This window comes from Hemiscyllium ocellatum, chromosome 39 (assembly GCF_020745735.1).
Source record: "Hemiscyllium ocellatum isolate sHemOce1 chromosome 39, sHemOce1.pat.X.cur, whole genome shotgun sequence".
NCBI lineage: Eukaryota > Metazoa > Chordata > Chondrichthyes > Orectolobiformes > Hemiscylliidae > Hemiscyllium > Hemiscyllium ocellatum.
The window spans coordinates 9907453-9930934 of record NC_083439.1 but is presented as its reverse complement, the minus strand read 5'-3'; the positions used below and the strand labels follow the sequence as shown (position 1 = coordinate 9930934).

The window sequence follows — 23482 nt, the reverse complement described above, 5'->3', positions numbered from 1 at the left end:
TTCCACGCCCCTACTACTCTCTGAGTAAAGAAACTATCTCTGGCATCTGTCCTATATCTATCACCCCTATGTCTTCTTGTGCTAGTCATCACCATCCAAGGGAAAAGGTTCTCACTGTCCACCCGATCAAACCCTCTTGTATGTCCCAATTAAGTCACCTCTCAAACTTCTTCTCTCTAATGAAAACAGCCTCAAGTCCTTCAATCTTTCCTCATAAGACCTTGCCTTCATATCAGGCAACATCCTAGTAAGTCTCCTATGAACCTCCTCCAAAGCTTCCACATCCTTCCTGTAATGTGCTGACCAGAACTGTACATAACACTCCAAGTGCAGCCTTACCAGTCTTGTACAGCTGCAGCATGACCTCATGGCTCCAAAACGACTTAACAACCTATCAACCTGGGTAGCAACTTTCAGGGATCTATGTGCATGGATACTAAGATCTCTCTGCTCATCTACACAACCAAGACTACCACTACCATTAGCCCAGTACTTTTTATTTGCTGTTGCACCTTCCAAAGTGAATCACCTCACACTCTACCACATTAAACTCCATTTGCCACCTCTCAGCCCAGCTCTGCAACTTACTTATGTCCCTCTATAACCTGCAACTATCCACAACTCCACTGACCTTAGTGTCATCCACAAACTTACTAACCCATCCTTCTACACCTTCATCCAGGTCATTTATACAAATGACAAACAACAGCGGCCCCAAAACAGATTGTTGCAGCACACCACTGGTAAGTGAACTCCAGGATCAACATTTCCCATCAGTGACCACCCTCTGTCTTCTTTCAGCTAGCCAATTTCTGATCAAATTGCTAAGTCACCCTTAATCTCATGCTTCCATATTTTGTGCAATAGCCTACCGTGGGGAACCTAATTAAATGCTTTACTGAAATCCATATACACCACATCACCCACTTTACCCTCATCCATCTGTTTGGTCACCTTCTCAAAGAACTATGTTGTCCTTGGCTTTTTTTTTCAGAGATGTTGTAAAAGACACAGGCTCTGAAAAGTCTAAATTGAAGGGTTTTAGGACTAGTTTGATTATAGCTAACAGGTACTGCCTCAGGCAACAGGCTTTCAAGTTTTTGAAAAAAAACCACTTATACAATGTAAAGGGAGTGGCCAGTACTCCCAACTTAGCTTTTCTCTGGTTTGGTTTGGTGTTTAGCAGTATGGGGTAAAAATTGCTGGACTCATAGAAACAGGACCAGGCTGGTATTCTCTCTCTCTCTCTCGCTCTCTCTCTCTCTGACTTGTCTCCTGTAAGAACCTGTGATTGATTTTACCTTTCGTGCCAAAGTGTTTTTTTATAGGAATTGTTGCAAGTATTTGGAAAAACATCATTAAGTTGGTATAGCCTGTTGGGTTTTTGGATAGATTAAGTTACTGTGTATTCTGTTTTCCATTGTTTGTGTTTCATTCAGTAATCTTGTAAATAAATTTGGTTTTATTTAAAACTGTGGTTTGATCAACTGCACCCCTTCTGGAATATCCGTGTTGCACCTGCTTAAAACAATGAGCAAAGTTAGGGTCTGGGCTACTTTCTTGAAATGTTTTGAGGGGGTTTGCCCTTGTCCATAACATCGACATGAATAATTGATCAAATACGTCTGGAATAAAATGCTGGAGTCAGTAATGGTGACCATGAAACTGTCTGCCACTTGTCAAACAAAACATTTGGATCAATAATATCCCTTCAGGAATAATATGGACTGCTGTCACCCAATCTGATCCATGTGTGATCCCAGAGCAATGGCAATGTAGCTGACATGTAACTATCCCCCTCTGAAAGGTTTACTAAGCCCCCCCAGGCAGATTCATCAAGGCAGCTCATTACCATCTTAAGGGCAATTACAGATGGCCAATAAATGCAGGTCTTGTCAGTGAATGAAAGCAAAAGTTGGTCATGCGATTCCCCCGCAAAGTCATTCAATTGGATGGTTAGTATAACAATGTGCTGGAAGATCTGAGTTCAATAATGTGTCATAACACGTCAGAACAGGTTAATTAAAAATATCTGTTATTGGTAACTAAAGTTAAAATGGGGTTTGTGGGTAGCAACAAGGATACAAAGTCTGGCTGTAGAATTGTAAAGAACATGTTAACCAATTGGCTTCGAGATGGAACCTATTCAGTGGGGGCAAAATTGCAGTGTGCACATTGAAATGCAATCAAATAAAATTGTAAAGAAATCCCATCAGCTATGGTCATCAAAAGATAACGATCAGTGAACAAATGGAGTTAATCAGCTAATATCCAACTGAACGAAAGTACAAGCCAGAGGGAAATTACCTACTTCCATTGGCTTCACCATTTTAGTCAGCACTTTACTCTTACTTTACTGATCCTCTTCAGCCTAGTTGGGATCAGCTGAAATATTGCTGGTGCTACATAAATGAAAACACTTGTATTTTATTGAGCATCAGCTAAGGATGAGTGGACAGCATCCTCAGCCCTGTCTAAGAAGGTTGTGGGTTCAAGATCGAGTCTGGAAACAAATCCAGGCTGGCACGTTGTGTCCTGAAGGTGTGAGGAGCTGCCTTTCAGGTGAGATGCTAAACCAGGACATGTTTGCACTCTAAAGCAGATAAATACCATGGTAACACATCAAGGAAGAGCAGTTGCATTCTCTCTGATGTCATGAGCTAGTGTTTTTCTCACACCCAACATCATGAATTTGGACATTATCATACTGTTGTTGTGAGAGCTGTGTTGTGTGCAATTTGGCCGCTGTGATTCTGACATTACAGCATTTTAAAAAGTAGTGAACTGGCAATATATTTTGGGATAGGTGGAAGTGGGTACTGCAGATGCTGGAGATTAGAGTCAAGCTGAGAGTGGTGCTGGAAAAGCACAGCAGGTCAGGCAGCATCAGAGGAGCAGGAAAATCAACGTTTCGGGTAAAATCCCTTCATCAGGAATGAGGCCCAGCTCTCAAATATTTTGGGATACCCTGAGGTTGTGAAAGGTGCTATATAAATGCAAGTTCTTCTTTTCCTTCACAAAGAAATAAGACATCTCATATACAACCAGCTAATTTTCACAGGCAGTGTCTGCGGTTGTACAGGCACGTGGTGCGTGTTTCACTGTGTGAGCAAACTACCACAGACAGCAATGAGGTGAAGAACCAGGTCATTTCTGTTTAGTGTTCAAATCCCATGGCAATGCCATTCTACATGGAGGTAAACATGGTGTGATTCACTCCCATATGAAAAGATGACAAAAGCAACAACACCACAACTTTCCTGGAATCTTTCTGTTATCCAAATAACTTAGCTCTTTAAAGTTTAAGATGAAAAGGGTTCATTGGGTTGCAATCTTCTCTGTCTACCTAACATTTCTCCTGAATGGTAAGTTAACAAAAAAGCTTTATGATTGATTTATACAGACCTGCTTTACCACAGTCATGATCCTGACCAACCAACGCTGGAACCAGGTTCCTGTTGAGCTCTGAATCTCAATGAATTCATCCATTTGTATCGGGGTCTTTATGTGGGAAACCTGAGAAACATGAGAATTTGTATTTGTTTATTTATTGCTGCTTATATTCATCCAATCCCCCTCCCATGCCTCCTGCTCTTAGCTAAGTTAAGGAATGATGTCTGCGGGGGGGAAACATTGCCTGAAGTTTTGTTACTCAATTTTATACCTTCGTGTCTTCGGCTGTGAAGATTCAAAGAGAGAGGAAGTCAGGATAGATGGGGGAAGGAGAGAACTTAAGAAAATAAAGAAAAGGAAGGAGTCAGGAGAGGAGAAAAAGAATGAGAGGGGTAATAGTAGACAAAGAAAGGAGAGAAAAAGTGGGTGGGGAGAGATGGATATGGGAGAGTAAACAGATACATAGAACATAGAACATAGAACATAGAAGGATACAGCGCAGTACAGGCCCTTCGGCCCTCGATGTTGCGCCGACCGAGTCCTACCTAACCTATACTAGCCCAATAACTTCCAAATGCCTATCCAATGCCCGCTTAAATGAACATAAAGAAGGAGAGTTCACCACTGATACGGGCAGGGCATTCCATGAACTCACAACCCGCTGTGTGAAGAATCTACCCCTAACATCTGTCCTATACCTACCACCCCTTAATTTAAAGCTATGTCCCCTAGTAACACCTGACTCCATTAGCGGTAAAAGGTTCTTAGTATCTACCCTATCTAAACCCCTAATCATCTTATACACTTCTATCAGATCTCCCCTAAACCTTCTCTTCTCCAATGAGAACAGCCCCAAGTGCCTCAGCCTTTCCTCATACGATCTTCCTACCATTCCAGGCAACATCCTGGTAAACCTCCTCTGCACTCATTCTAAAGCTTCCACATCCTTCCTATAGTATGGCGACCAAAACTGCACACAATACTCCAGATGAGGCCTCACCAGAGTCTTATACAACTGCAACATGACCTCAGGACTCCGGAACTCAATTCCTCTGCCAATAAAGCCCAGTACACCATATGCCTTCCTCACAGCACTATTTACCTGGGTGGCAACTTTCAGAGATCTGTGTACATAGACACCAAGATCCCTCTGCTCATCTACACTACCAAGTAGCCTACCATTAGCCCAGTAATCCATCATCTTGTTATTCCTACCAAAGTGAACGACTTCGCACTTAGCTACATTGAATTCCATTTGCCACATTTCCGCCCAGCTCTGCAACTTATCTATATCCCGCTGTAACCTACCACTTCCTTCCTCACTATCCACAACTCCACCGACTTTCGTGTCATCCGCAAACTTGCTTACCCAGCTTTCAAGTCCTTCCTCTAGATCATTTATAAAGATAACAAAAAGCAATGGTCCCAAAACAGATCCTTGTGGTACACCGCTAGTAACTGCGCTCCAAGATGAACATAATCCATCAACTACTACCCTCTGTCTCCTTCCAGCCAGCCAATTCCTAATCCAAACCTCTAATGTATCCTCAATGCCATACCTCTGAAGTTTTAGCATTAGCCTACCATGGGGAACCTTATCGAACGCCTTACTAAAATCCATATACACAACATCTACTGCTTTACCCTCATCCACTTCCTTAGTCACCTTCTCAAAGAACTCAATAAGGTTTGTGAGGCACGACCTGCCCTTCACAAAACCATGTTGGCTATCCCTGATCACGTTATTCCTACCCAGATGTTCATAAATCTTATCCCTTACCATTCTCTCTAAGACTTTGCCCACCACTGAAGTCAGACTCACTGGCCTATAGTTACTAGGGCTATCCCTACTCCCTTTCTTGAACAATGGGACCACATTCGCTATCCTCCAGTCCTCTGGTACTATTCCCGTTGACAATGACGACATAAAAATCCAGGCCAATGGCTCTGCTATCTCCTCCCTAGCTTCCCATAGGATCCTGGGGTAAATGCCATCAGGCCCAGGAGACTTATCTATATTCATCCTTTCCAATATTCCCAAAACCTCTTCCCTGCATATTTCCAGGGCATCCATTCTAATTATTTGTGATTCCATATTCACATCAGCAACAGTGTCCTGTTCCTGAGTGAATACTGATGAAAAGTACTGATTTAATGTCTCTCCAATCTCCTCCGCCTCCACACACAACTTCCCACTACTATCCTTGACTGGACCGATACCTACCCTAGTCATCCTTTTATTCTTGACATACCTATAGAAAGCCTTTGGGTTTTCCCTAATCCTACCAGCTAAAGACTTTTCATGTCCCCTTCTCGCTTTTCTTAGCTCCCTCTTTAGCTCCTTCCTGGTTACCTTATAACTCTCAATCGCCCCTACTGAACCTTCACGCCTCATCTTTACATATGCCGCCTTCTTCCCTTTCACAAGGGACTCCAATTCCTTACTAAACCACGGCTGCCTCACAAGGCCCTTTACACCATGCCTGACTGGTACATACCTATCGAGGACACGCAGTAGCTGCTCCTTGAACAATCCCCACATCTCATTAGTGTTCTTCTCTTGAAGCCTGTTTTTCCAATCCACACAACCTAAGTCATGCCTCACTGCATCATAATTTCCCTGCCCCCAGCTATAGCTCTTGCCCTGCGGCGCACGATTATCCCTCTCCATCACTAAAGTAAAAGTCACCGAGTTGTGGTCACTGTCCCCGAAGTGCTCACCTACCTCCAAGTCTAACACCTGGCCTGGTTCATTACCTAGAACCAAATCCAATATAGCCTCCCCTCTTGTTGGCCTGTCGACATATTGTGTCAGGAAACCCTCCTGCACACATTGTACAAACACCGACCCATCTAATGAACTCGAGCTATAGCTCTCCCAGTCAATATCTGGGAAGTTAAAGTCCCCCATAACAACCACCCTGCTACCTTCACTCTTTTCCTGAATCATCCTCGCAATATTATCCTCTACTTCTCTAGGACTCTAGATAGGGAGGGAGAGGAAGTGTGAGAGAGAGAGAGAGAGAGAGAGAAAGACAGAAGGGAGTGAAAAATAGAATGGAGAAAAATGCAGGGATAAAAGAGAGAGATCAGAACGCAAATCATCCCAAGCTTTTAGGAGCAAATTATTGCAGATGCTGGAGTCTGAACTGAAAACAAAAAATGCTGGAGATCACAGCGGCTCAGCTAGCATTCATAGAGGGAAAGCAAGTTTGCTCTCTCTCCAAGGAAGCTGCCTGACCCACTGTGATCTCCAGCATTTTTTGTTTTCATCCCAATCTTTTAATGAGTTGACAGAGATTTGGGCCTTACATCACTGATATGAGAGAAAAATAAAACAAACAGGAAGAAGATCACAGCAAAAATAAATAAAAACTTCAATATTATATTATCCTCAATGATCAGCTGTTGAGTTTGCTTTCAGCTCACCGTGAAGACAGCTTCCGGGTGCCCTCTGGCCCTCATGTTCGTATCATAAATCTGCTTTAGAATCATCCAGGCTTCATCGTGCTTTCCAATCTATTCAGCAGAAATTCAAAAGCGTGTGATCAGGACAATGCTTAGAAATCAGAATTATCATTAATACTGACAGGAGATCAGCTTTGCTTGTCGCAGTCATAAGCACTTGCCAATCTTCATCTTCTTCAAAGGTCTTGCACGTCCATCAAACAGTTATTATTAATGTTCATCCTACCCTCATCTCTCCCTGATTCCACATCGCCAACCTCGGAAACCCCTACTAAATATACACCCTGCTGCAATTCACTAATTTCTCCTGCTGCTGGCCTACCATACATTCATTCTCTCCTCTCCAGTAACACTGTCATTGCCTCCATCCATCACAACGCTCAACTGAGGAATGTTACTCATGAACCTCTCAGCCCTGCTACAGCTCTCTAAAGCCTGCTTAAAGCTGCCTCTTCAGTCTCGTTCTTCAGTCACCTTAACCAGCCTCCACCGCACTCCTGCTCAGTAACCAGACTCTCACTTTGCAAAGTGGAGGGTCTACTCTGTCACAGCAATTACATGAGTAGAATTTATTGTCATTAAACCAACAACTCTAAAATCAAAGTTTTCTTTTAAACTGTGGAGGGAAAGGAATTTGTCCTGTTTATATGCTTTACCTTTGGCAAATGATCTTCAAATACTCTGTTTCACTGAGATTTATGGAAAATTTAACAGCAAAAATACCCAGAGGGCGGCACGGTGATTCAGTGGTTAGCACTGCTGCCTCACAGCGCCAGGGACCCAAATTCGATTCCAGCCTGGGGTGACTGTCTGTGTGGAGTTTGCACATTCTCCCCAGGGTTTCCTCCAGGTGCTCTGGTTTCCTCCCACACCCTGAAGATGTTCAGGTTAAGTGAATTGGCCATGCTAAATTGCCCATCGTGTAAGGTGCATTAATCAGAAGGAAATGGGTCTGGGTGGGTTACTCTTTGGAGGATCAGTGTGGACTTCTTGGGCTTGTTTCCACACTGTAGGGAATCTAATCTAAACCCCAAAATGTATAAAGCAATAAGTCTAAAATTAATTATGTCCTGAAACCCAGAGGTTAAAGGAGTTATTCTTAAAAGCCTTGAAATGTGCTGTTTCTCTCAGGTCTTTTGACAATTATGCATCATAGCAGTATCATTTGGGATGCTAAAGTATCACCTGACTTATCAAACTGTTGTCATACCCCGTACTCTTATGAACAGGATGTTCGCAAAAGCAGCATAATGATTATCCTTTGATCCAGTGGGATTACACAACGCAGTGTCCCTGTAAGGGGTACCAATGGCCACCAAAGTGTTCTTGGGAAATAGATAAGGGTGCATCCAAGAGGTGGCATGAAGTCATGCCTTGCTCAAGTTGCAGTGGTCAATTATCTTGTGTAACTCGCAGCACCAACTGGATCCCAAGGAAGCTAAGAATGATATTATAGAATGTCACGACATAGATGGAGTTTATTCATCCCATCGTTCTTCTGTCAGTCTTTGAAAGAGCTATTCAATTAGTCACAATTTTCTTTCCTCAGAGCTTGGAGTTTTGTTTTTCTGTCAAATGTTCATCAAACGCCCTTTTGGTAGTTCTTATTGAATTAGCTTTCACTATCTTTTCAGTCAATACATTGTTCACGCCACTTCAGCTTTTTTTGAAGCCAACCAGCTTAATCTCGTCACCTCTAGTTCCTGACGTTTATGTCACTGGGAATAGTTTCTCGGTTTTGTTCCGTACAAATCCTTCACAAACATGTCACCCGTCTATCTCATATTCTGGTAAACCTCCCTGCTCTGACATCAAAAAATGTATTTTAATGTATCATTTCACAATACTGTGTCTCCCATCGAGAGCTGCACTCACTGATTGTGTGAAGATTTGGGTCTAAAACACTGTACTCCCATTTGCTGATCTAAGATAATGCAGATACACTGACAGGGTAAACTAGGGATCTCAGGCATATGTTAAATACATAGAGTCAGAGCGGCCTACAGTATGGAAACAAGCCTAAGGTGCCCAGTTTTCACAATTAACTAGTCCCAGTTGCCTGCATTTGGTCCATATTCCTCCATACCTATCACATCCACGTACCTGTCCAAATGTTTCTTAGATGGTGGAATGGTACTCACTTCCACTACCGTCTCTGGCAACCCGTTCCCGACACTCACCACCCTCTGTGTGAAAAACTTTGCCCCACTGGACCCTTTTGTATCTCTTCCCTTTCACCTTAAACCTATGCCCACTAGTTTTAGATTCCCCTACCATGGGGAAAAAGCTGTCAACTAGCTAACCTTATCTCTGCCTCTCAAGATTTTATAGACCTCTTACCGCACATCACAGAACAACTTAGCCTTGAAAGATTAAAAGAAAATTTTGCAAATTATCTATAGAGGGGTTAGTGAAGTGACAACCTGGGTAGCTTCTACTCTGCTGGTCGTCTCACCTCTAGTAAGTAGCGTGGGCTTTCTGGCACAAAGAGAAGGCCGATCAGGGAAGACAGGCAGGGTAGGGCACATACCACGACAAACAGCCGCCAGCTGTGGAACTGAAACGAGGTGCCCATGCTGAAACCCCAACCTGTAACAGATAGAAAGACAATCGTTGGTAAGGTCAACTCTGCCACCTGTGCCAATCAAAAGAGCAGCTGGCAGTCCCTGGACCTTCTACTCCGACCACAACATTCCATTGACCTGACTTGCCTCCTGCCAGGTCTCACATTCGGATTCTATTCCATGGGTCTAACATTACCTTGCTCCTGTAACAACACAGAACATGCTTTTAGACATGCAAACACACAGTCTCTCACCTGCACTCACACTAACATACACACACTCACTCTCTCTCTCTCTCTCTCATGTATGTGCACACACATAAAAGTCTATGGAGTGAATTTGTATTTGCAGAATTATATTTGCAGATACATTCTATTTTGCTCAAAAAATAGGCAGGTAGTCAATACAGACAGTCAATACATGTAATATTTCATAAATTCCACTTTGAAAATAGAACCAGTCTGAGAGAGTTTTGAGAAGATTTGTAGCTCAGGTTGAGGTTTTGGATGTAGGTTTGTTTGCTGAGCTGAAAGGTTCATTTCCAGACATTTTGTTATCTTACTATGTAGCACCTTCAGTGGACCTCATGCAAAGCAATGCTGAAAATTCCTGCTTTCTATTTATTCTAGTTCTATAAATAGAAAGCAGGAATTTTCAGCATTGCTTCGCATGAGGTCCACTGGAGATGTTACCTAGTAAGGTAACGAAACATCTGGAAATGAGCCTTTCAGCTCAGCGAGCAAACCTACATCCAGAACCAGTCTGACTCAGGATTGGGGTACAGACACCTCTAACCTCACACCTTTAATGCATTGTCTGAGCTGAGATGTCACCTTTTGTTATAAAACCTTAAGTTATCTCGAGAACGTGACTTAAAAGGAGTTCTGGGATTTACATATTAATGACCGAAACCTGCAACCCATTCTAAAAGATAAAAGACTTAACAACAATCCAGGTTTGTTCAATATATCATTTCAGTTGTATGATACTGTAATGTTTTGCTATAAATTCTGTCACTTATGGTCTGATGCTCCACAAATACTTGATGAAGGAGCAGCACACCAAAAGCTAGCGCTTCTAAATAATCCTGTTGGAATATAACCTAGTGTTGTGTGATTTTTAACTTTGTCCACCACAGTCCAACACAGGCTCTCCCACATCCTGTAACAAGCCTAAGTAGCAGTAAAAGCCAGCCCAGCAGGGACTGTGAAAGAGCATTTCAACAGTCCTAATTTTCAGATAATTAGCAGAAGGAGGAAACTAAGCGAATTCAGGTGAGCAGCAACCATTCTTATCTCTCACGTGAAAATTAACATTCTAGCATGCAGATATGTTATGGTAGGTAATCCTGGCTGTCTCCCATTAGCAGTTATCTATCTTGGACCATCTCTTGTCTAGGATAGCCATTAGCAACACCCGCCAGAAGCACATTGCTCTCTCTTGACTTTAGATAGTGCACAGCTCAGCAAAAGGTTTCCAGAGAAGACATTCAACAAAAATAGGTGCCACTTGCTGATCCAACACACCCAGTAAAGGTCAACCACACTAAAACTAAGAATTTCAGAAGCTGAACATTGGAAACAAACAGAGAAATTGCTGCAGAAACTCAACAGATCTGGCAGCACCCGTGAATAGAAAGCAGAGTTAACTGAAGAAGGCTCACTGGATTCAAAACATTAACTATGTTTCTCTGACCTTGAATGTTGCTAGATCTGTTGAGTTTTTCCAGCACTTTCTATTTTTTCGCACAAATAAATACCAGCAAATGAGCACATTCATATGTGTTCAGTTCTTGTATCCTCTCCCTGTGATTAATCTTCACCACTGACAGTACAGGACATCAATGTTTTTAATGAGCATTTTATTCAATTTTTTAAAGAAATCAACAAGTAAACATTACCCATATATCTTAGGGGGCATTGTTTTAAATTTAGGGTCTCTCCCTTTCAGGATAGAGATGAGGAGGACTGGGCACTCTATTTAAACTCCAACCAAGGTTCTGTACAAGAAGAAAATAGTATGGAAATTTACAGTGAAATTTTCTGTCATAAACTGTGAATCTTTTTGCTTTAGCTTTCACTCACGATATTGAGTTTTATTTAATGGTATACTAGACCCAGATCTCGTTCTCTCACAGTTGGTATTTATTCTGTAGAGTGTTGGCATATCTGCCAATGGATATGCATGATATAACGCTGTCTCAATTCAATCTCATTTGCCAAACATGAATTCTTCAGCGTCTCCTCGCAATCGCCAAGTATGAGTTACAAAAATCAGGCTTGTTTTCTTTGGCAAAGCAAGGATTTTGACTTTGCTAAACATGTAATTTTTGGTGCCATATCTGAATTGACATTGTAGAGTTGTTTACAATGAGCATGTGGACATGGAGTGCCAGGGTAAAAACCTCTTCTGAAATTGCCTGGCTGAGGATTGAAGCACAAGGACACGAGACGTCCCAAAATGTTAAAGGAGTATGCTGCTTTGTTTCTAAAGGAAGGTTTTGGCCCAACTATTTGCATATTAGATGTGAGGAAGATGTGGACAGATTAAGTTTAGTAATAGTAAAAAATGAGGTCTGCAGATGCTGGAGATCACAGCTGCAAATGTGTTGCTGGTCAAAGCACAGCAGGTTAGGCAGCATCTCAGGAATAGAGAATTCGACGTTTCGAGCATAAGCCCTTCATCAGGAATAAGAGAGAGAGAGCCAAGCAGGCTGAGATAGCAGTGAGAGAGGGACTCACTGAAATCCTTGTAGAGGGAGGAAGAGAGCTTCTTCAAGGAAGGCATCCTTGTAAGAGGATTCGCAGTAGGTTAAAATCTTCGAGTAAAAAATGAGGTCTGCAGATGCTGGAGATCACAGCTGCAAATGTGTTGCTGGTCAAAGCACAGCAGGTTAGGCAGCATCTCAGGAATAGAGAATTCGACGTTTCGAGCATAAGCCCTTCATCAGGAATAAGAGAGAGAGATTCGACGTTTCGAGCATAAGCCCTTCAGCTGTGATCTCCAGCATCTGCAGACCTCATTTTTTACTCGAAGATTTTAACCTACTGCGAATCCTCTTACAAGGATGCCTTCCTTGAAGAAGCTCTCTTCCTCCCTCTACAAGGATTTCAGTGAGTCCCTCTCTCACTGCTATCTCAGCCTGCTTGGCTCTCTCTCTCTTATTCCTGATGAAGGGCTTATGCTCGAAACGTCGAATTCTCTATTCCTGAGATGCTGCCTAACCTGCTGTGCTTTGACCAGCAACACATTTGCAGCTGTGATCTCCAGCATCTGCAGACCTCATTTTTTACTCGAAGATTTTAACCTACTGCGAATCCTCTTACAAGGATGCCTTCCTTGAAGAAGCTCTCTTCCTCCCTCTACAAGGATTTCAGTGAGTCCCTCTCTCACTGCTATCTCAGCCTGCTTGGCTCTCTCTCTCTTATTCCTGATGAAGGGCTTATGCTCGAAACGTCGAATTCTCTATTCCTGAGATGCTGCCTAACCTGCTGTGCTTTGACCAGCAACACATTTGCAGCAGATTAAGTTTAGTCACAGATAAAGATTGTTTTGTATTAAAACTGAAACACTTAGCTGAAGGGTCAGGTTCTATGGTACAAAATGGCAAACTTGAAAATAGACTCAGGATTCTAGGTGAGTGAAGACATTTAGATTGGATTTTGTAAATTGTGGAATTGTAGGTGGCATGGTGACTCAGTGGTTAGCACAGCTGCTTCACAGTGACAGGGACCCAGGTTTGATTCCACCCTCAGGTGACTGTATGGAGATACACATTCTCCCAGTGCCTGCATGAGTTTCTTTGGGGTGCTCCGGTTTCCTCCAAAGATGTGCAGATTAGGTCAACTGGCCAAGCTAAATGACCCATAGTGCCCAGGGATGTGTAGAAAAGGTGGCAAATGCAGGGTTACAGGAAAAAGGTGGGATGCTTGTCAGAGGGTTAGTGCAAACTCAATGGGCCAGATGACCTCTCTCTGCACTGTAGGGATATTTGGAAATACAGGGGAGTGTGCAACACATTACAAACTCCATCATGCCACCCTTTTCCCTAAATGCAGCAGTTGTCAAGTGTCAAGAATGAGCTTGAGTCAAAAACAGCACAGTAAACCTTGATTTACATGTAGCAAGGAGGAGGAGTTTGTCACCTTTTATATTTTAGAGAACCCAGGAGGAACATCAAATGAATGTGGCTCAGTGCAATGTCAATAAACTAGTGAAAAGGCAAGGTTGCAGCAGAGAGCTGGAGAGGATGGAGCTGAATGAACCATTGTCTGACCATGACACATCTAATGTCAATTTTTGAATGATACATTTTATCACATTTCTGGTGGTTAGTGAGATAGCCAAGCAATGTTCGGTATGACAGTCTCTGGTAGTTTTTAAAATTGTTTACACCTTAATCATCATAGAGTCACAGAGTCATAGAAATGTACAGCATGGAAATAGACCCTTCGGTCTAACTTGTCCATGCCAACCAGATATCCCAAACAAATGTAGTCCCACCTGCAAGCACCTGGCCCATATCCCTCCAAACCCTTCCTATTCATATACCCATCCAGGTGCCTTTTAAATGTTGCAATTGTACCAGCCTCCACCACATCCTCTGGCAGCTCATTCCATACATGTACCAGCCTCTGTGTGGAAAAAGTTGCCCTTGAGGTCTCTTTTATATCTTTCCCCTCTCACCATAAACCTATGCCATCGACATATCACTTAAAATACACCTAAATTTAATCTTCCATGCCTTACCTCTGCATCTCAACCAAATCCTCCTTTGGCTGTCCATTAATGTGTATTACACTGTTTTATTAATTTTCACATGCTCTCATGACACCAGTTAGTTCAATCACTTCAATATGCTCTTTAAATTTCTCCATACATTCAAATGTATTCTTAAAATATATTTTTCTTGACCATAGTTCTGGCTGTCACGTCAAACATCTCCAATTCTCCAGTACAGAATGCTGTCCGCATTAAAGGTGCGGAGTTTTATTTTACAGATGCATTGTAACTTATCAACACGAGCCTCAGGATGGATTGTGTAAGCTGCTGTATATGTAAATAATTTTGCAATCACAATAAACATTTATTTTTGATTAATATAGACAATTAAAGGTAAAATTGCCATTGTCCTACCAGACCATAGGGCTAATCTTTCATTAGAGAGAGAAATGGATGACTGATGGTAAGTTTAATTTAACCTAAGGGTCACTACACCTCATGGAAGTGGAGAATCCTTCATGATAACCTCAGCCAGTGCAGGAATTGAACCCACACTAATCATATCACTCTACATTCTGAATCAACTGTCCAGCCAACCGAGCTAATCCCATTTATTCAATCCTTAACAAGAATGCGACCTAATTGGAGCACAGTTACAAGGTGCAATGTACCAACCAGACTTTGCGGTATGTTTCTCGGCTCCTCCCTCACCATGACAACAAGAGGTGTCAGGCGTAGGACCAGAGAGTGTGCTCATGTGGGTGTGCTGCAGTTTACCATAGCTTCTGTTCTTGCTTTCTTTCTGTAGCCCATCACTCACAAAGTCATGAATCTGACCACTGGATCCAAAGCACTGGGTGCTTGCAGATAATGCATGGGTCTATGAGCAGAAATATTCATGCTGCATGCAATCAATGTATTAGTAACATTACTCAAAGCATTTCTGCATTCTTGCAGGAAAAATCATTGCTGCAATTTCTCTTTGCTTCACCACAGGAGCTAACTTTTTAAAGATACCATATTAAGAAGTGCAACAGTGCACTCATGATTGGATCAGAAACATCAGCTGACATCCTTGTTAAATCTTGAAGCTCATTTCAATTTCAATGGTAACATGAGCTATGAGACATCACTGATACTCTGCTTCCTGCAGAGTCCATTTACAGGGATACTAATCAGAGAGTGGATGTCTGCAGTGATGACACTCCCTAGGGGACATAAAACAGCCTTCATGAAGTCCTTGAAAATAAACTGAGAAACCTAAAGCCCATAATACAGGACACTATTAAGGTTGAACTAAATGGAACCTGTCTTATCAGGCAAACATACTCTCTGGTATGAAACCAAACCCCATAGATGTTTGTCGGATTAAGATGATTTTGCAAATTTCAGACTGTGCTATATATGGCCTCAGTCTGCTTTCGTTTCAGGAGTATGCAACTGCGAGAAAGCTCTTTATTTCAGTCCAGGCTGGATTCTGAGCTGACCCCAAGGTGAAAGGACATTCTGTCACCCTACTGCACTTTGCAGTTTCCTGTCAAAACTCTGTGCAATTAATAAAGATGGGTGGATCATCCTTTATTTGAAACATACGAGTGATGGGAGTGTGCTGGCATAAATAAGAACAGCAAAGCTGGAAATACCCGAGAGGTCAGGCAGTACACGTGCAGTGTGATGACCATGAGACCTTACAGTCAGATGGGGAAGAGGGGAAGAAGATGGTCAGCCCAACAGCTTGGGCTAAAAAGCAGGAAGGAAACTGGGTTACCTCCATCTGAAGCTCAGTTCATCGGGGCACCAGCTCCCCATCACCACCAGGCCTCCACCCTCCAGTGATTGTACCCCTGTTAGCTCAGTTGTCTGGACAGACAGTTTCTGATGCCAACAGTGTTCCCACACTAGCTGGATCAACCACAATGCCATGGGGTCTGGATTCTGACAAGTAAACTCCTTCCCTAATGGACATTAGTGAGCCAGATGTGTTTTTTTAAACAACAATTAATGGCAGTCACCATTAGATTCAATGTGGAGGAGATGGTTTTGGAATGGAGTTGACAAAGTTAAAAACCACATAACACCAGGTTATAGTCCAACAGGTTTATTTGGAAGTACAAGCTTTTGGAGTGCTGCTCTTTCATCAAGTGGTTTGATCACCTTATGAAGAAGCTGCGCTCCGAAATCTAGAGCTTCCAAATAAACCTATTGGACTATAATCTGGTGTTGTGTGATCTTTATTCATTAGATTCTTAATTCCAAATTTTTTTATTGAATTGAATTTCCAACATCTGCCATGGTGGGGTTCAAAGCAAATTGTTACTATTATTGACCAGCAACAATACTACTAGGCCATCATCTCAGACTCTCGCTCTCTCTGAGCATGCATATAAGAGGTCGAGAAAGGATTGTGACACTCACCGTAGTGTGGGATGATGCTCCAGGCCATCACTGATGCGTAAATCCCACCCACCATCCAGAACATGCAGAGCCAGCTGAGATGCTCCCCTCGCTTCTCCCGAGCCAGGAATTCCGAGAAATAGGAGAAAACAATGGGGATGGAGCCGCCAATACTAAAAGAGAGAGAAATGACAGGCATTCTTGTGGGTAAATTTGTTTCCTTTTAAAATTTTCCTTCTGCTCTTTTTAATATTATAAATTATTTTGTTATGGCCTTGGCATATGGGTAATGCAGATGAGGCTGCAATTAATGTCCACTGTCGCTCTGAAAATGTAGCACTCGGTCTTCTTCATGATTCTTCCATGGATAATGCTCCCAAAATCCCCACTTTCCATTCCTGCTTGTCAAATCAGCAGTGGCAGTTGATTGGATCCAAATTATCTGATGGTACAAATTATATCTTTGGGTTACACCCAAAACGTTGAGTCCTCCACCTCCTGATTCTGCCTGGCTTGCTGTGTTCTTCCAGCCCTCCCGTTTGTCTTCTTTGGTAACTGAGACAATTAGTGTTAACCAGAGCCTCTGAGGGAAAGAGTGATAAATAACAACAAGAACAGGAATTGCTGGAAAATCTCAGCAGCTCTGGAGCTCTGAAGAAAGGTCACTGGATATGAAACGTTAACTCTGATTTCTCTCCACAGATGCTGCCAGACCCGCTGAGTGTTTCTGGCAATTTTGGTTTTGGTTTCTGAATTTCAGCATCCAGAGTTTTTTGGGTTTTTTTCTTTGAGTGATTAAAGAACAAATTGGCAAAATCAGGTCACTTACAAATTCCACAGAATCAAATTCTTAGCCCAAGCATCAGGCTAAATTTCACCTTTCATAATTTCACAAAATCATTTTGAAGAAGATATTTCTTTTGACACACTTGAGGTTACATTTCGTGAGCAGTGGACCCAATCATCATTCCAGAAACTCTGAAAAAGCATGACGCAAATCGGCATACAATACAGCACTCTCATCTTCTGCAGGTACATGCAGGAGAGATAGCTGCACATTCATAACTTGGCATGTGTTGTACATTGCAAAGTCTGCGCATTTTGGTATATCTCTCTTTCTCTTTACTGGGAGTAAATAAACATAGTCCATTCATGAATGTCTGCAGCACAGCGTGTATTACTTTTACTCAGGGGTAATACACAACAGTGTGTGTGCCCAACCCAGGAACAAGAATGCTAACAAGAATGACTAGCTAGTACTCAAATGCAATATCTCTGTGTCAATACCTTGTTTCAAAAGATTGATATCCCTTACCCAGCTCCTGAAAGTAGTCGGCAGAACAGGAATATACCATAACCCTGGACAAATGATGAAAAGATGATAAAGACTCCATTGATGCTGAGGGCAATCATCAGACAATATCTTCTGCCCATTTTGTCTGCCAGACCACCCCAGACAAAGGCTCCTACCATCATTCCCAAGTAAACTATCAAGCCTGAAAAACAGTAATAAGGAGATTAATAACAATCATATTAAATTTTTCCTCAGAGATTGAACTTTGTTTTGATTGATGTAAATATTGTTACGTGACCAAACACACCAGCTAATTCTGCACCCAGAATGATCCCAAACATATTCTTCTTTTTTGTTGGTATTGGCTGGTTGGGTCTCCGGGAGAACTCACTGCTTCCCTTAAAATATATTAAAGCTTTAACATCCATCTTAACACGCAGAAAGTAACTTGGTTCAACATTGCGTCAAAAGGATGATTTTAGTTAAGCCCTGAACTATGACCTTCTGCTTATGAAGGGTCGGTGCCATCCATTAACTCTTGCTGTTAAACCATAAACATACAAGGGCACTGAGTGAGGGCAGGATTAGACTCAGCTGGGATAACCATATCTGGGCAGCATGGACAAGTTGGACTGAAGAGTCTGTTTCCATGCTATGACTCTATGGCCCTACTTAATTACATTCAGTATCACCACCTACAAGGAGCTCCTGAAGGTGGGTATGAAGTCATGGCTTAATATATATTAGCAACTTCAGGAGAAGATAGGCAAAGGCTAAGTAATGGTTCACTGGGCTTTGGATTATTATGGAGGAGAAAGTGAGGTCTGCAGATGCTGGAGATCAGAGCTGAAAACGTGTTGCTGGAAAAGCACAGCAGGTCAGGCAGCATCCAAGGAACAGGAGAATTGACATTTCGGGCATAAGCCCTTCTTCAGGAAATGTCCTGAATGATTTCCTGAAGAAGGGCTTATGCCCGAAACGTCGATTCTCCTGTTCCTTGGATGCTGCCTGACCTGCTGTGCTTTTCCAGCAACACATATTCAGTTTGGATTATTAAGGGCCAATTTCTTCTCTGAGTTACCACAAAGCATCCTGCTATTGAGTAGTTTCAGAGATTAGATGTATGAAGTAGAGAACAATCCTGGCTCATTCACCTGGCACAGGCCTGCACCCTGACAGAACCTTGAATACTTCTCCTCCCCACTTACATTAGGAACTTCTGGCTGTTGTTGGAATATCTTTTTATAATAGATTTTCTTATTCCTCCCAGGATATGGATGTCACTGGCTGGGCCAGCATTTATTACGAGGTTGCCAAGAAGGCAGGTGAGAGTCAACCACATTGCCATGGGTCTGGAGTCACATGCAGATCAGACCAGGTAATGATGTCCTTCTCTAATGGACATTTGTGAACCAGATAGATTTTTTTATTTGACAATCGACAACTGCTTCGTGGTCACTCGCCTCTTAATTCCAGATTTTTAAATTGAATTCAAATTCTATCATCTGCCATGATAGGATTCAAATCCGGATCCCCAGAACATTACCAGGGATTCTGGATTAATCACCCCCTCAGCAATCACCTAAAATATTGTTGGGGCATTTCTGAAGATCTGAAGAAGGTTGCTGAACAAGTCTGTTCTCCAGGTTTGCTGGGACACCTTTCCACTTGGGGGCTCCAAGGTCACAATCAAGGGACAATATCAAGCTGGAGAGTCTAAAACATCTCCCATCATCTTCTCAATCACATCATTGTCCTGGGTCTGTGTCCACCACAGCTACACCACTAGGGAGAATCTCTCAAAAAGCTGGGTTACTCAGTGGAGTGGAGCCCCTGTGCCCACTACAAGCCTTTACGGTTTGTGCCTAACATAGAAGAGCTTAAGGTGAAGGAATCCTTAGGAGGCAGTGATTATAATATGATTGAATTTATTCTGCAATTTTAGAGGGAGAGTATAGAATCAGAGGTAAAGGTATTACAGCTGAATAAAGGCAACTACAGAGGCATCAGGCAAGAGCTGAGCAGATTTGACTGGAAGAGGAGCCTAGCAGGAAAGACATTGGAACAGCAATGGCAGGTGTTTCTGGGAGTGATTCAGGAGACATGGCAAAGATTCATCCTGAGGAAAAAGAAGCATGGTACAGGGAGGATGAGGAAACCATGGTTGACTAGGGAAGTCAGGGCTAGCATGAAAGCAAAAGAGAAAGCATATAATGTGGGGAAGGGCAGTGGGAAACCAGCGGATTGCAAAGCTAACAAAGACCAACAGAGGGCAACAAAAATAGAAATAAGGAGGGAAAAGATTAAATATGAGGGTAAGCTAGCCAGTAATATAAAGGAAGAGTGTATGAGTTTCTTGAGATATATAAAGGGCAAAAGTAAAGTAAAAGTGGACATTGGACGACTAGAAAATGATGCTGTTAGAGATAGTAGTGGGGATTAATTAAATGGCTGAGGAACTGAATAATGACTTCGCATCATACTCACAGTGGAAGACACAAGTAATATCCGAAAAATTCAGGAGAATGAGGAAGCAGAGCTTAGTATGGTGGCCATCACCAAGGAGAAGGTGCTAGAAAACCGGAATAGCCTGAAGGTGGATAAATCACCTGGACCTGATGGACTACACCCTGGAATTCTAAGGAGGATAACTGAAGAGATAGTGGAGGCATTAGTGGTGTTCTTTCATGAATCGCTAGAGTCAGGGAGGATCCCAGAGGACTGAAAAATCACTAATGTCAACCCGTTTAAAAAGGGAATAAGGCAAAAGATGCAAAATTATAGGCCGATTAGCCTAATCTCAGGCATGGGTAAGATTTTGGAGTCCAAAATGAAGGATGAGATTTCCGAATACTTGAAAGTGTATGGTAAAATAGGGCAAAGTCAGCCTGGTTTCATCAAGCAGAGGTCACGTCTGACACATCTGCTAGAATTCTTTGAAAAAGTAGTGAGCGGGTTAGATCAAGGAGAACGAATGGATGTTATCTATCTGGACTTCAAGAAGGCCTTTGATAAAGTGCCGTACAGGAGGCTGCTGAGTAAGGTAAGGACCCATGGTGTTAGAAGCAAGGTGTCAGCATGGATAGAAGATTGGTTGTCAGGCAGAAAGCAGAGAGTGGGGATAAAAGGATCTTTCTCAGGATGTCAGCCTGTGACAAGTGGTATTCCACAGGGGTCAGTGTTGGGACCACAATATTTCACTTTATACATTAATGATCTAGATGAACATGCTGAGGGCATTCTGGCTACATTTGCAGATGATACAAAGCTAGGTAGAATGACAGGTAACATTGAGGAGGTGGGAAGGACTGCAGAAGATTTGGACAGGTAAGGAGAGTGGGCAAAGAAGTGGCAGATAGAGTACAATTTGGGAAAGTGTGAGGTCATGCACTTTGATAAGAAGAATAGGGGCGTGGACTATTTTCTAAATGGGAATAAAATTCAGAAGTAGAAGGGGCAAAGGGACTTGGGAGCTCTAGTCCAGGATTCTCTCAAGATAAACATGCAGGTTGAGTCAGTAGTTAGGAAGGAAAATGCAATGATGGCATTTATTTTGAGAGGACTCGAATATAAAAGCAGGGATGTACTTCTGAGGCTTTATAAGGCTCTGGTCAGACCACATTTGGAGTATTGCGCTCAGTTTTGGGCCCTAGATCTCAGGAAGGATGTATTGACCCTGGACCAGATTCAGAGGAAGTTCATGAGAATGGTCCCAGGAATAAAAAGCTTAACATATGAGGAATGTTTGAGGACTCTGACTCTATGGAGTTTAGAAGGATTAGATTCCCTACAATGTAGAAATTGGTCCTTCAGCCCAACCCAACCGTCCAAAGAGTAACCCAACCAGACCCATTTCTCTCTGACTAATGCACCTAACACTTGGGCAATTTAGCATGGCCAATTCACCTGACTTGCACATCTTTGGACTGTGGGAGGAAACCCACACAGACACAGGGAGAATGTGAAAACTCCACACAGACAGTCACCCAAGGCTGGAATCGAACCTGGGATCCTGGTGCTGTGAGGCAGCAGTGCTAACCACTAAGCCACCATGCCACCTTCAAAGCTAATAGGGAAATCCCAGAAAATTACAGACCAGTCAATCTTAAGTCTGTGGTCAGCAAAGTTTTGGAAAGAATTCTGAGGATAAGAGGGGATCTAATTGAAACTTACAGGATACTAAATGGCCTGGACAGAGTAGAAGTTGGGAAGATGTTGCATTGGTAGGAGAGACTACGACCCGGGGGCAAAGCCTTAGAATAAAGTCATGACCTTTTAGAATTGAGATACAGAGAAACTTCTTGAGCCAGAGAGTGGTGAATCTATGGAACTCACTGCCACAGAAGACTGTGAAGGCTAGATCATTGAGTATATTTAACAGGTAGATAGGTTCCTGATTGTCAAGGGGATCAAGGGTTACAGAGAGAAAGCAGGAGACTGTGGTTCAGAAACATATGAGCCATGATTGAATGCAGAGCAGTTTCGATAGGCTGAATGGCCTAATTTCTGCTCCTATGTCTTATGGTCTTATAGGTCATTGAATGAGAATAGAGCACAGTCCACTTCAATTACTTCCTGTCCTCATGTAGCCTGGTGAAACAACAGAGTCATTGACTCATCACATCAATCAATACAAATTTGTCAAGTTCAATGTAGCAGAAAATCATTCCCATTAAAGTCAATGGTTTCGATTTCTATCCATTGTAAATGGTTCACTAATGTATAGTCAAAAGGAAATACAAAAGGAACAGCAAAGAGGAGACTATTCCAAAACCATTTCACCATCTCTGATGATTCCGCCAGTTAATAGTTTCTTCACCTCACACTTGAGCCACTCCTGAACCAATCTATTCCAGCAAATCAGCAAAGCTTGCTCTGAAATAGAAGATTGTTTTGTATCAGACACAGCTCAGGGTGATGATGCATATTGCTAGACACCTTGAAGTAATGCTGTTGTGTGTCTTTGAGGAGAAACAAAGTCGATGGCCGAGATGTCAGAACATATTACATTTTACAACTGCAACATGCAGTTACATAGTAGTAGTCATCACCTTAATCTCAGAAGACTATAAGGCTGCTCTCTTACTAGACAGGGTCAACTGGGTCACCACAGTTCATGTGAAGGGCAAAGTTGTGAAAGCAGGTAGTGAACTCAGCTGATGATAGGAATTAAGCCCATTCTGTTAGTATAGAACATAGAACAGTACAGCACAGAACAGACCCGTCAGCCCACGATGTTGTGCCGACCATTGATTCTCAAGTATGCACCCTCAAATTTCTGTGACTATATGCATGTCTCTTAAAAGTCCCCAATGACCTTGCTTCCACAACTGCTGCTGGCAACGCATTCCATGCTCTCACAACTCTGTGTAAAAACCCGCCTCCGACATCCCTCCTATACTTTCCTCCAACCAGCTTAAAACTATGAGCCCTCATGTTACATGGATAGGGTGAATACCAAACGTCTTTCCCCCAGGATACGGGAGACCAAAACTAGAGGGCATAGGTTTAAGGTGAGAGGGGAAAGAAATAAAAAGGGATCTAAGGGGCAACTTGTTCACGCAGAGGGTGGTGCATGTACGGAATGAGCTGCCAGGAGAGGTGGTGGAGGCTGGTACAATTTCAACATTTAAAAGGCATCTGGATG

The 23482-nt window shown here is 42.5% G+C and overlaps 1 protein-coding gene across 2 annotated transcripts in view; it reads right to left on the bottom strand.

Moving 5' to 3' along the window:
* Positions 1–23482, bottom strand: part of LOC132834406 (synaptic vesicle glycoprotein 2B-like) — a 54443-nt gene that overhangs the window by 20331 nt on the left and 10630 nt on the right. The window contains exons 2-6 of one of the 2 annotated variants that reach the window (XM_060853302.1): positions 17857–18037; positions 16563–16714; positions 9317–9450; positions 6823–6912; positions 3406–3516 (exon numbers count right to left, since the gene is read on the bottom strand). In XM_060853302.1, the coding sequence (XP_060709285.1) occupies positions 3406–3516; positions 6823–6912; positions 9317–9450; positions 16563–16714; positions 17857–18037 (668 nt within the window). The remainder of the gene's footprint in view (positions 1–3405; positions 3517–6822; positions 6913–9316; positions 9451–16562; positions 16715–17856; positions 18038–23482) is intronic. The other variant, XM_060853303.1, reaches the window with a different exon arrangement.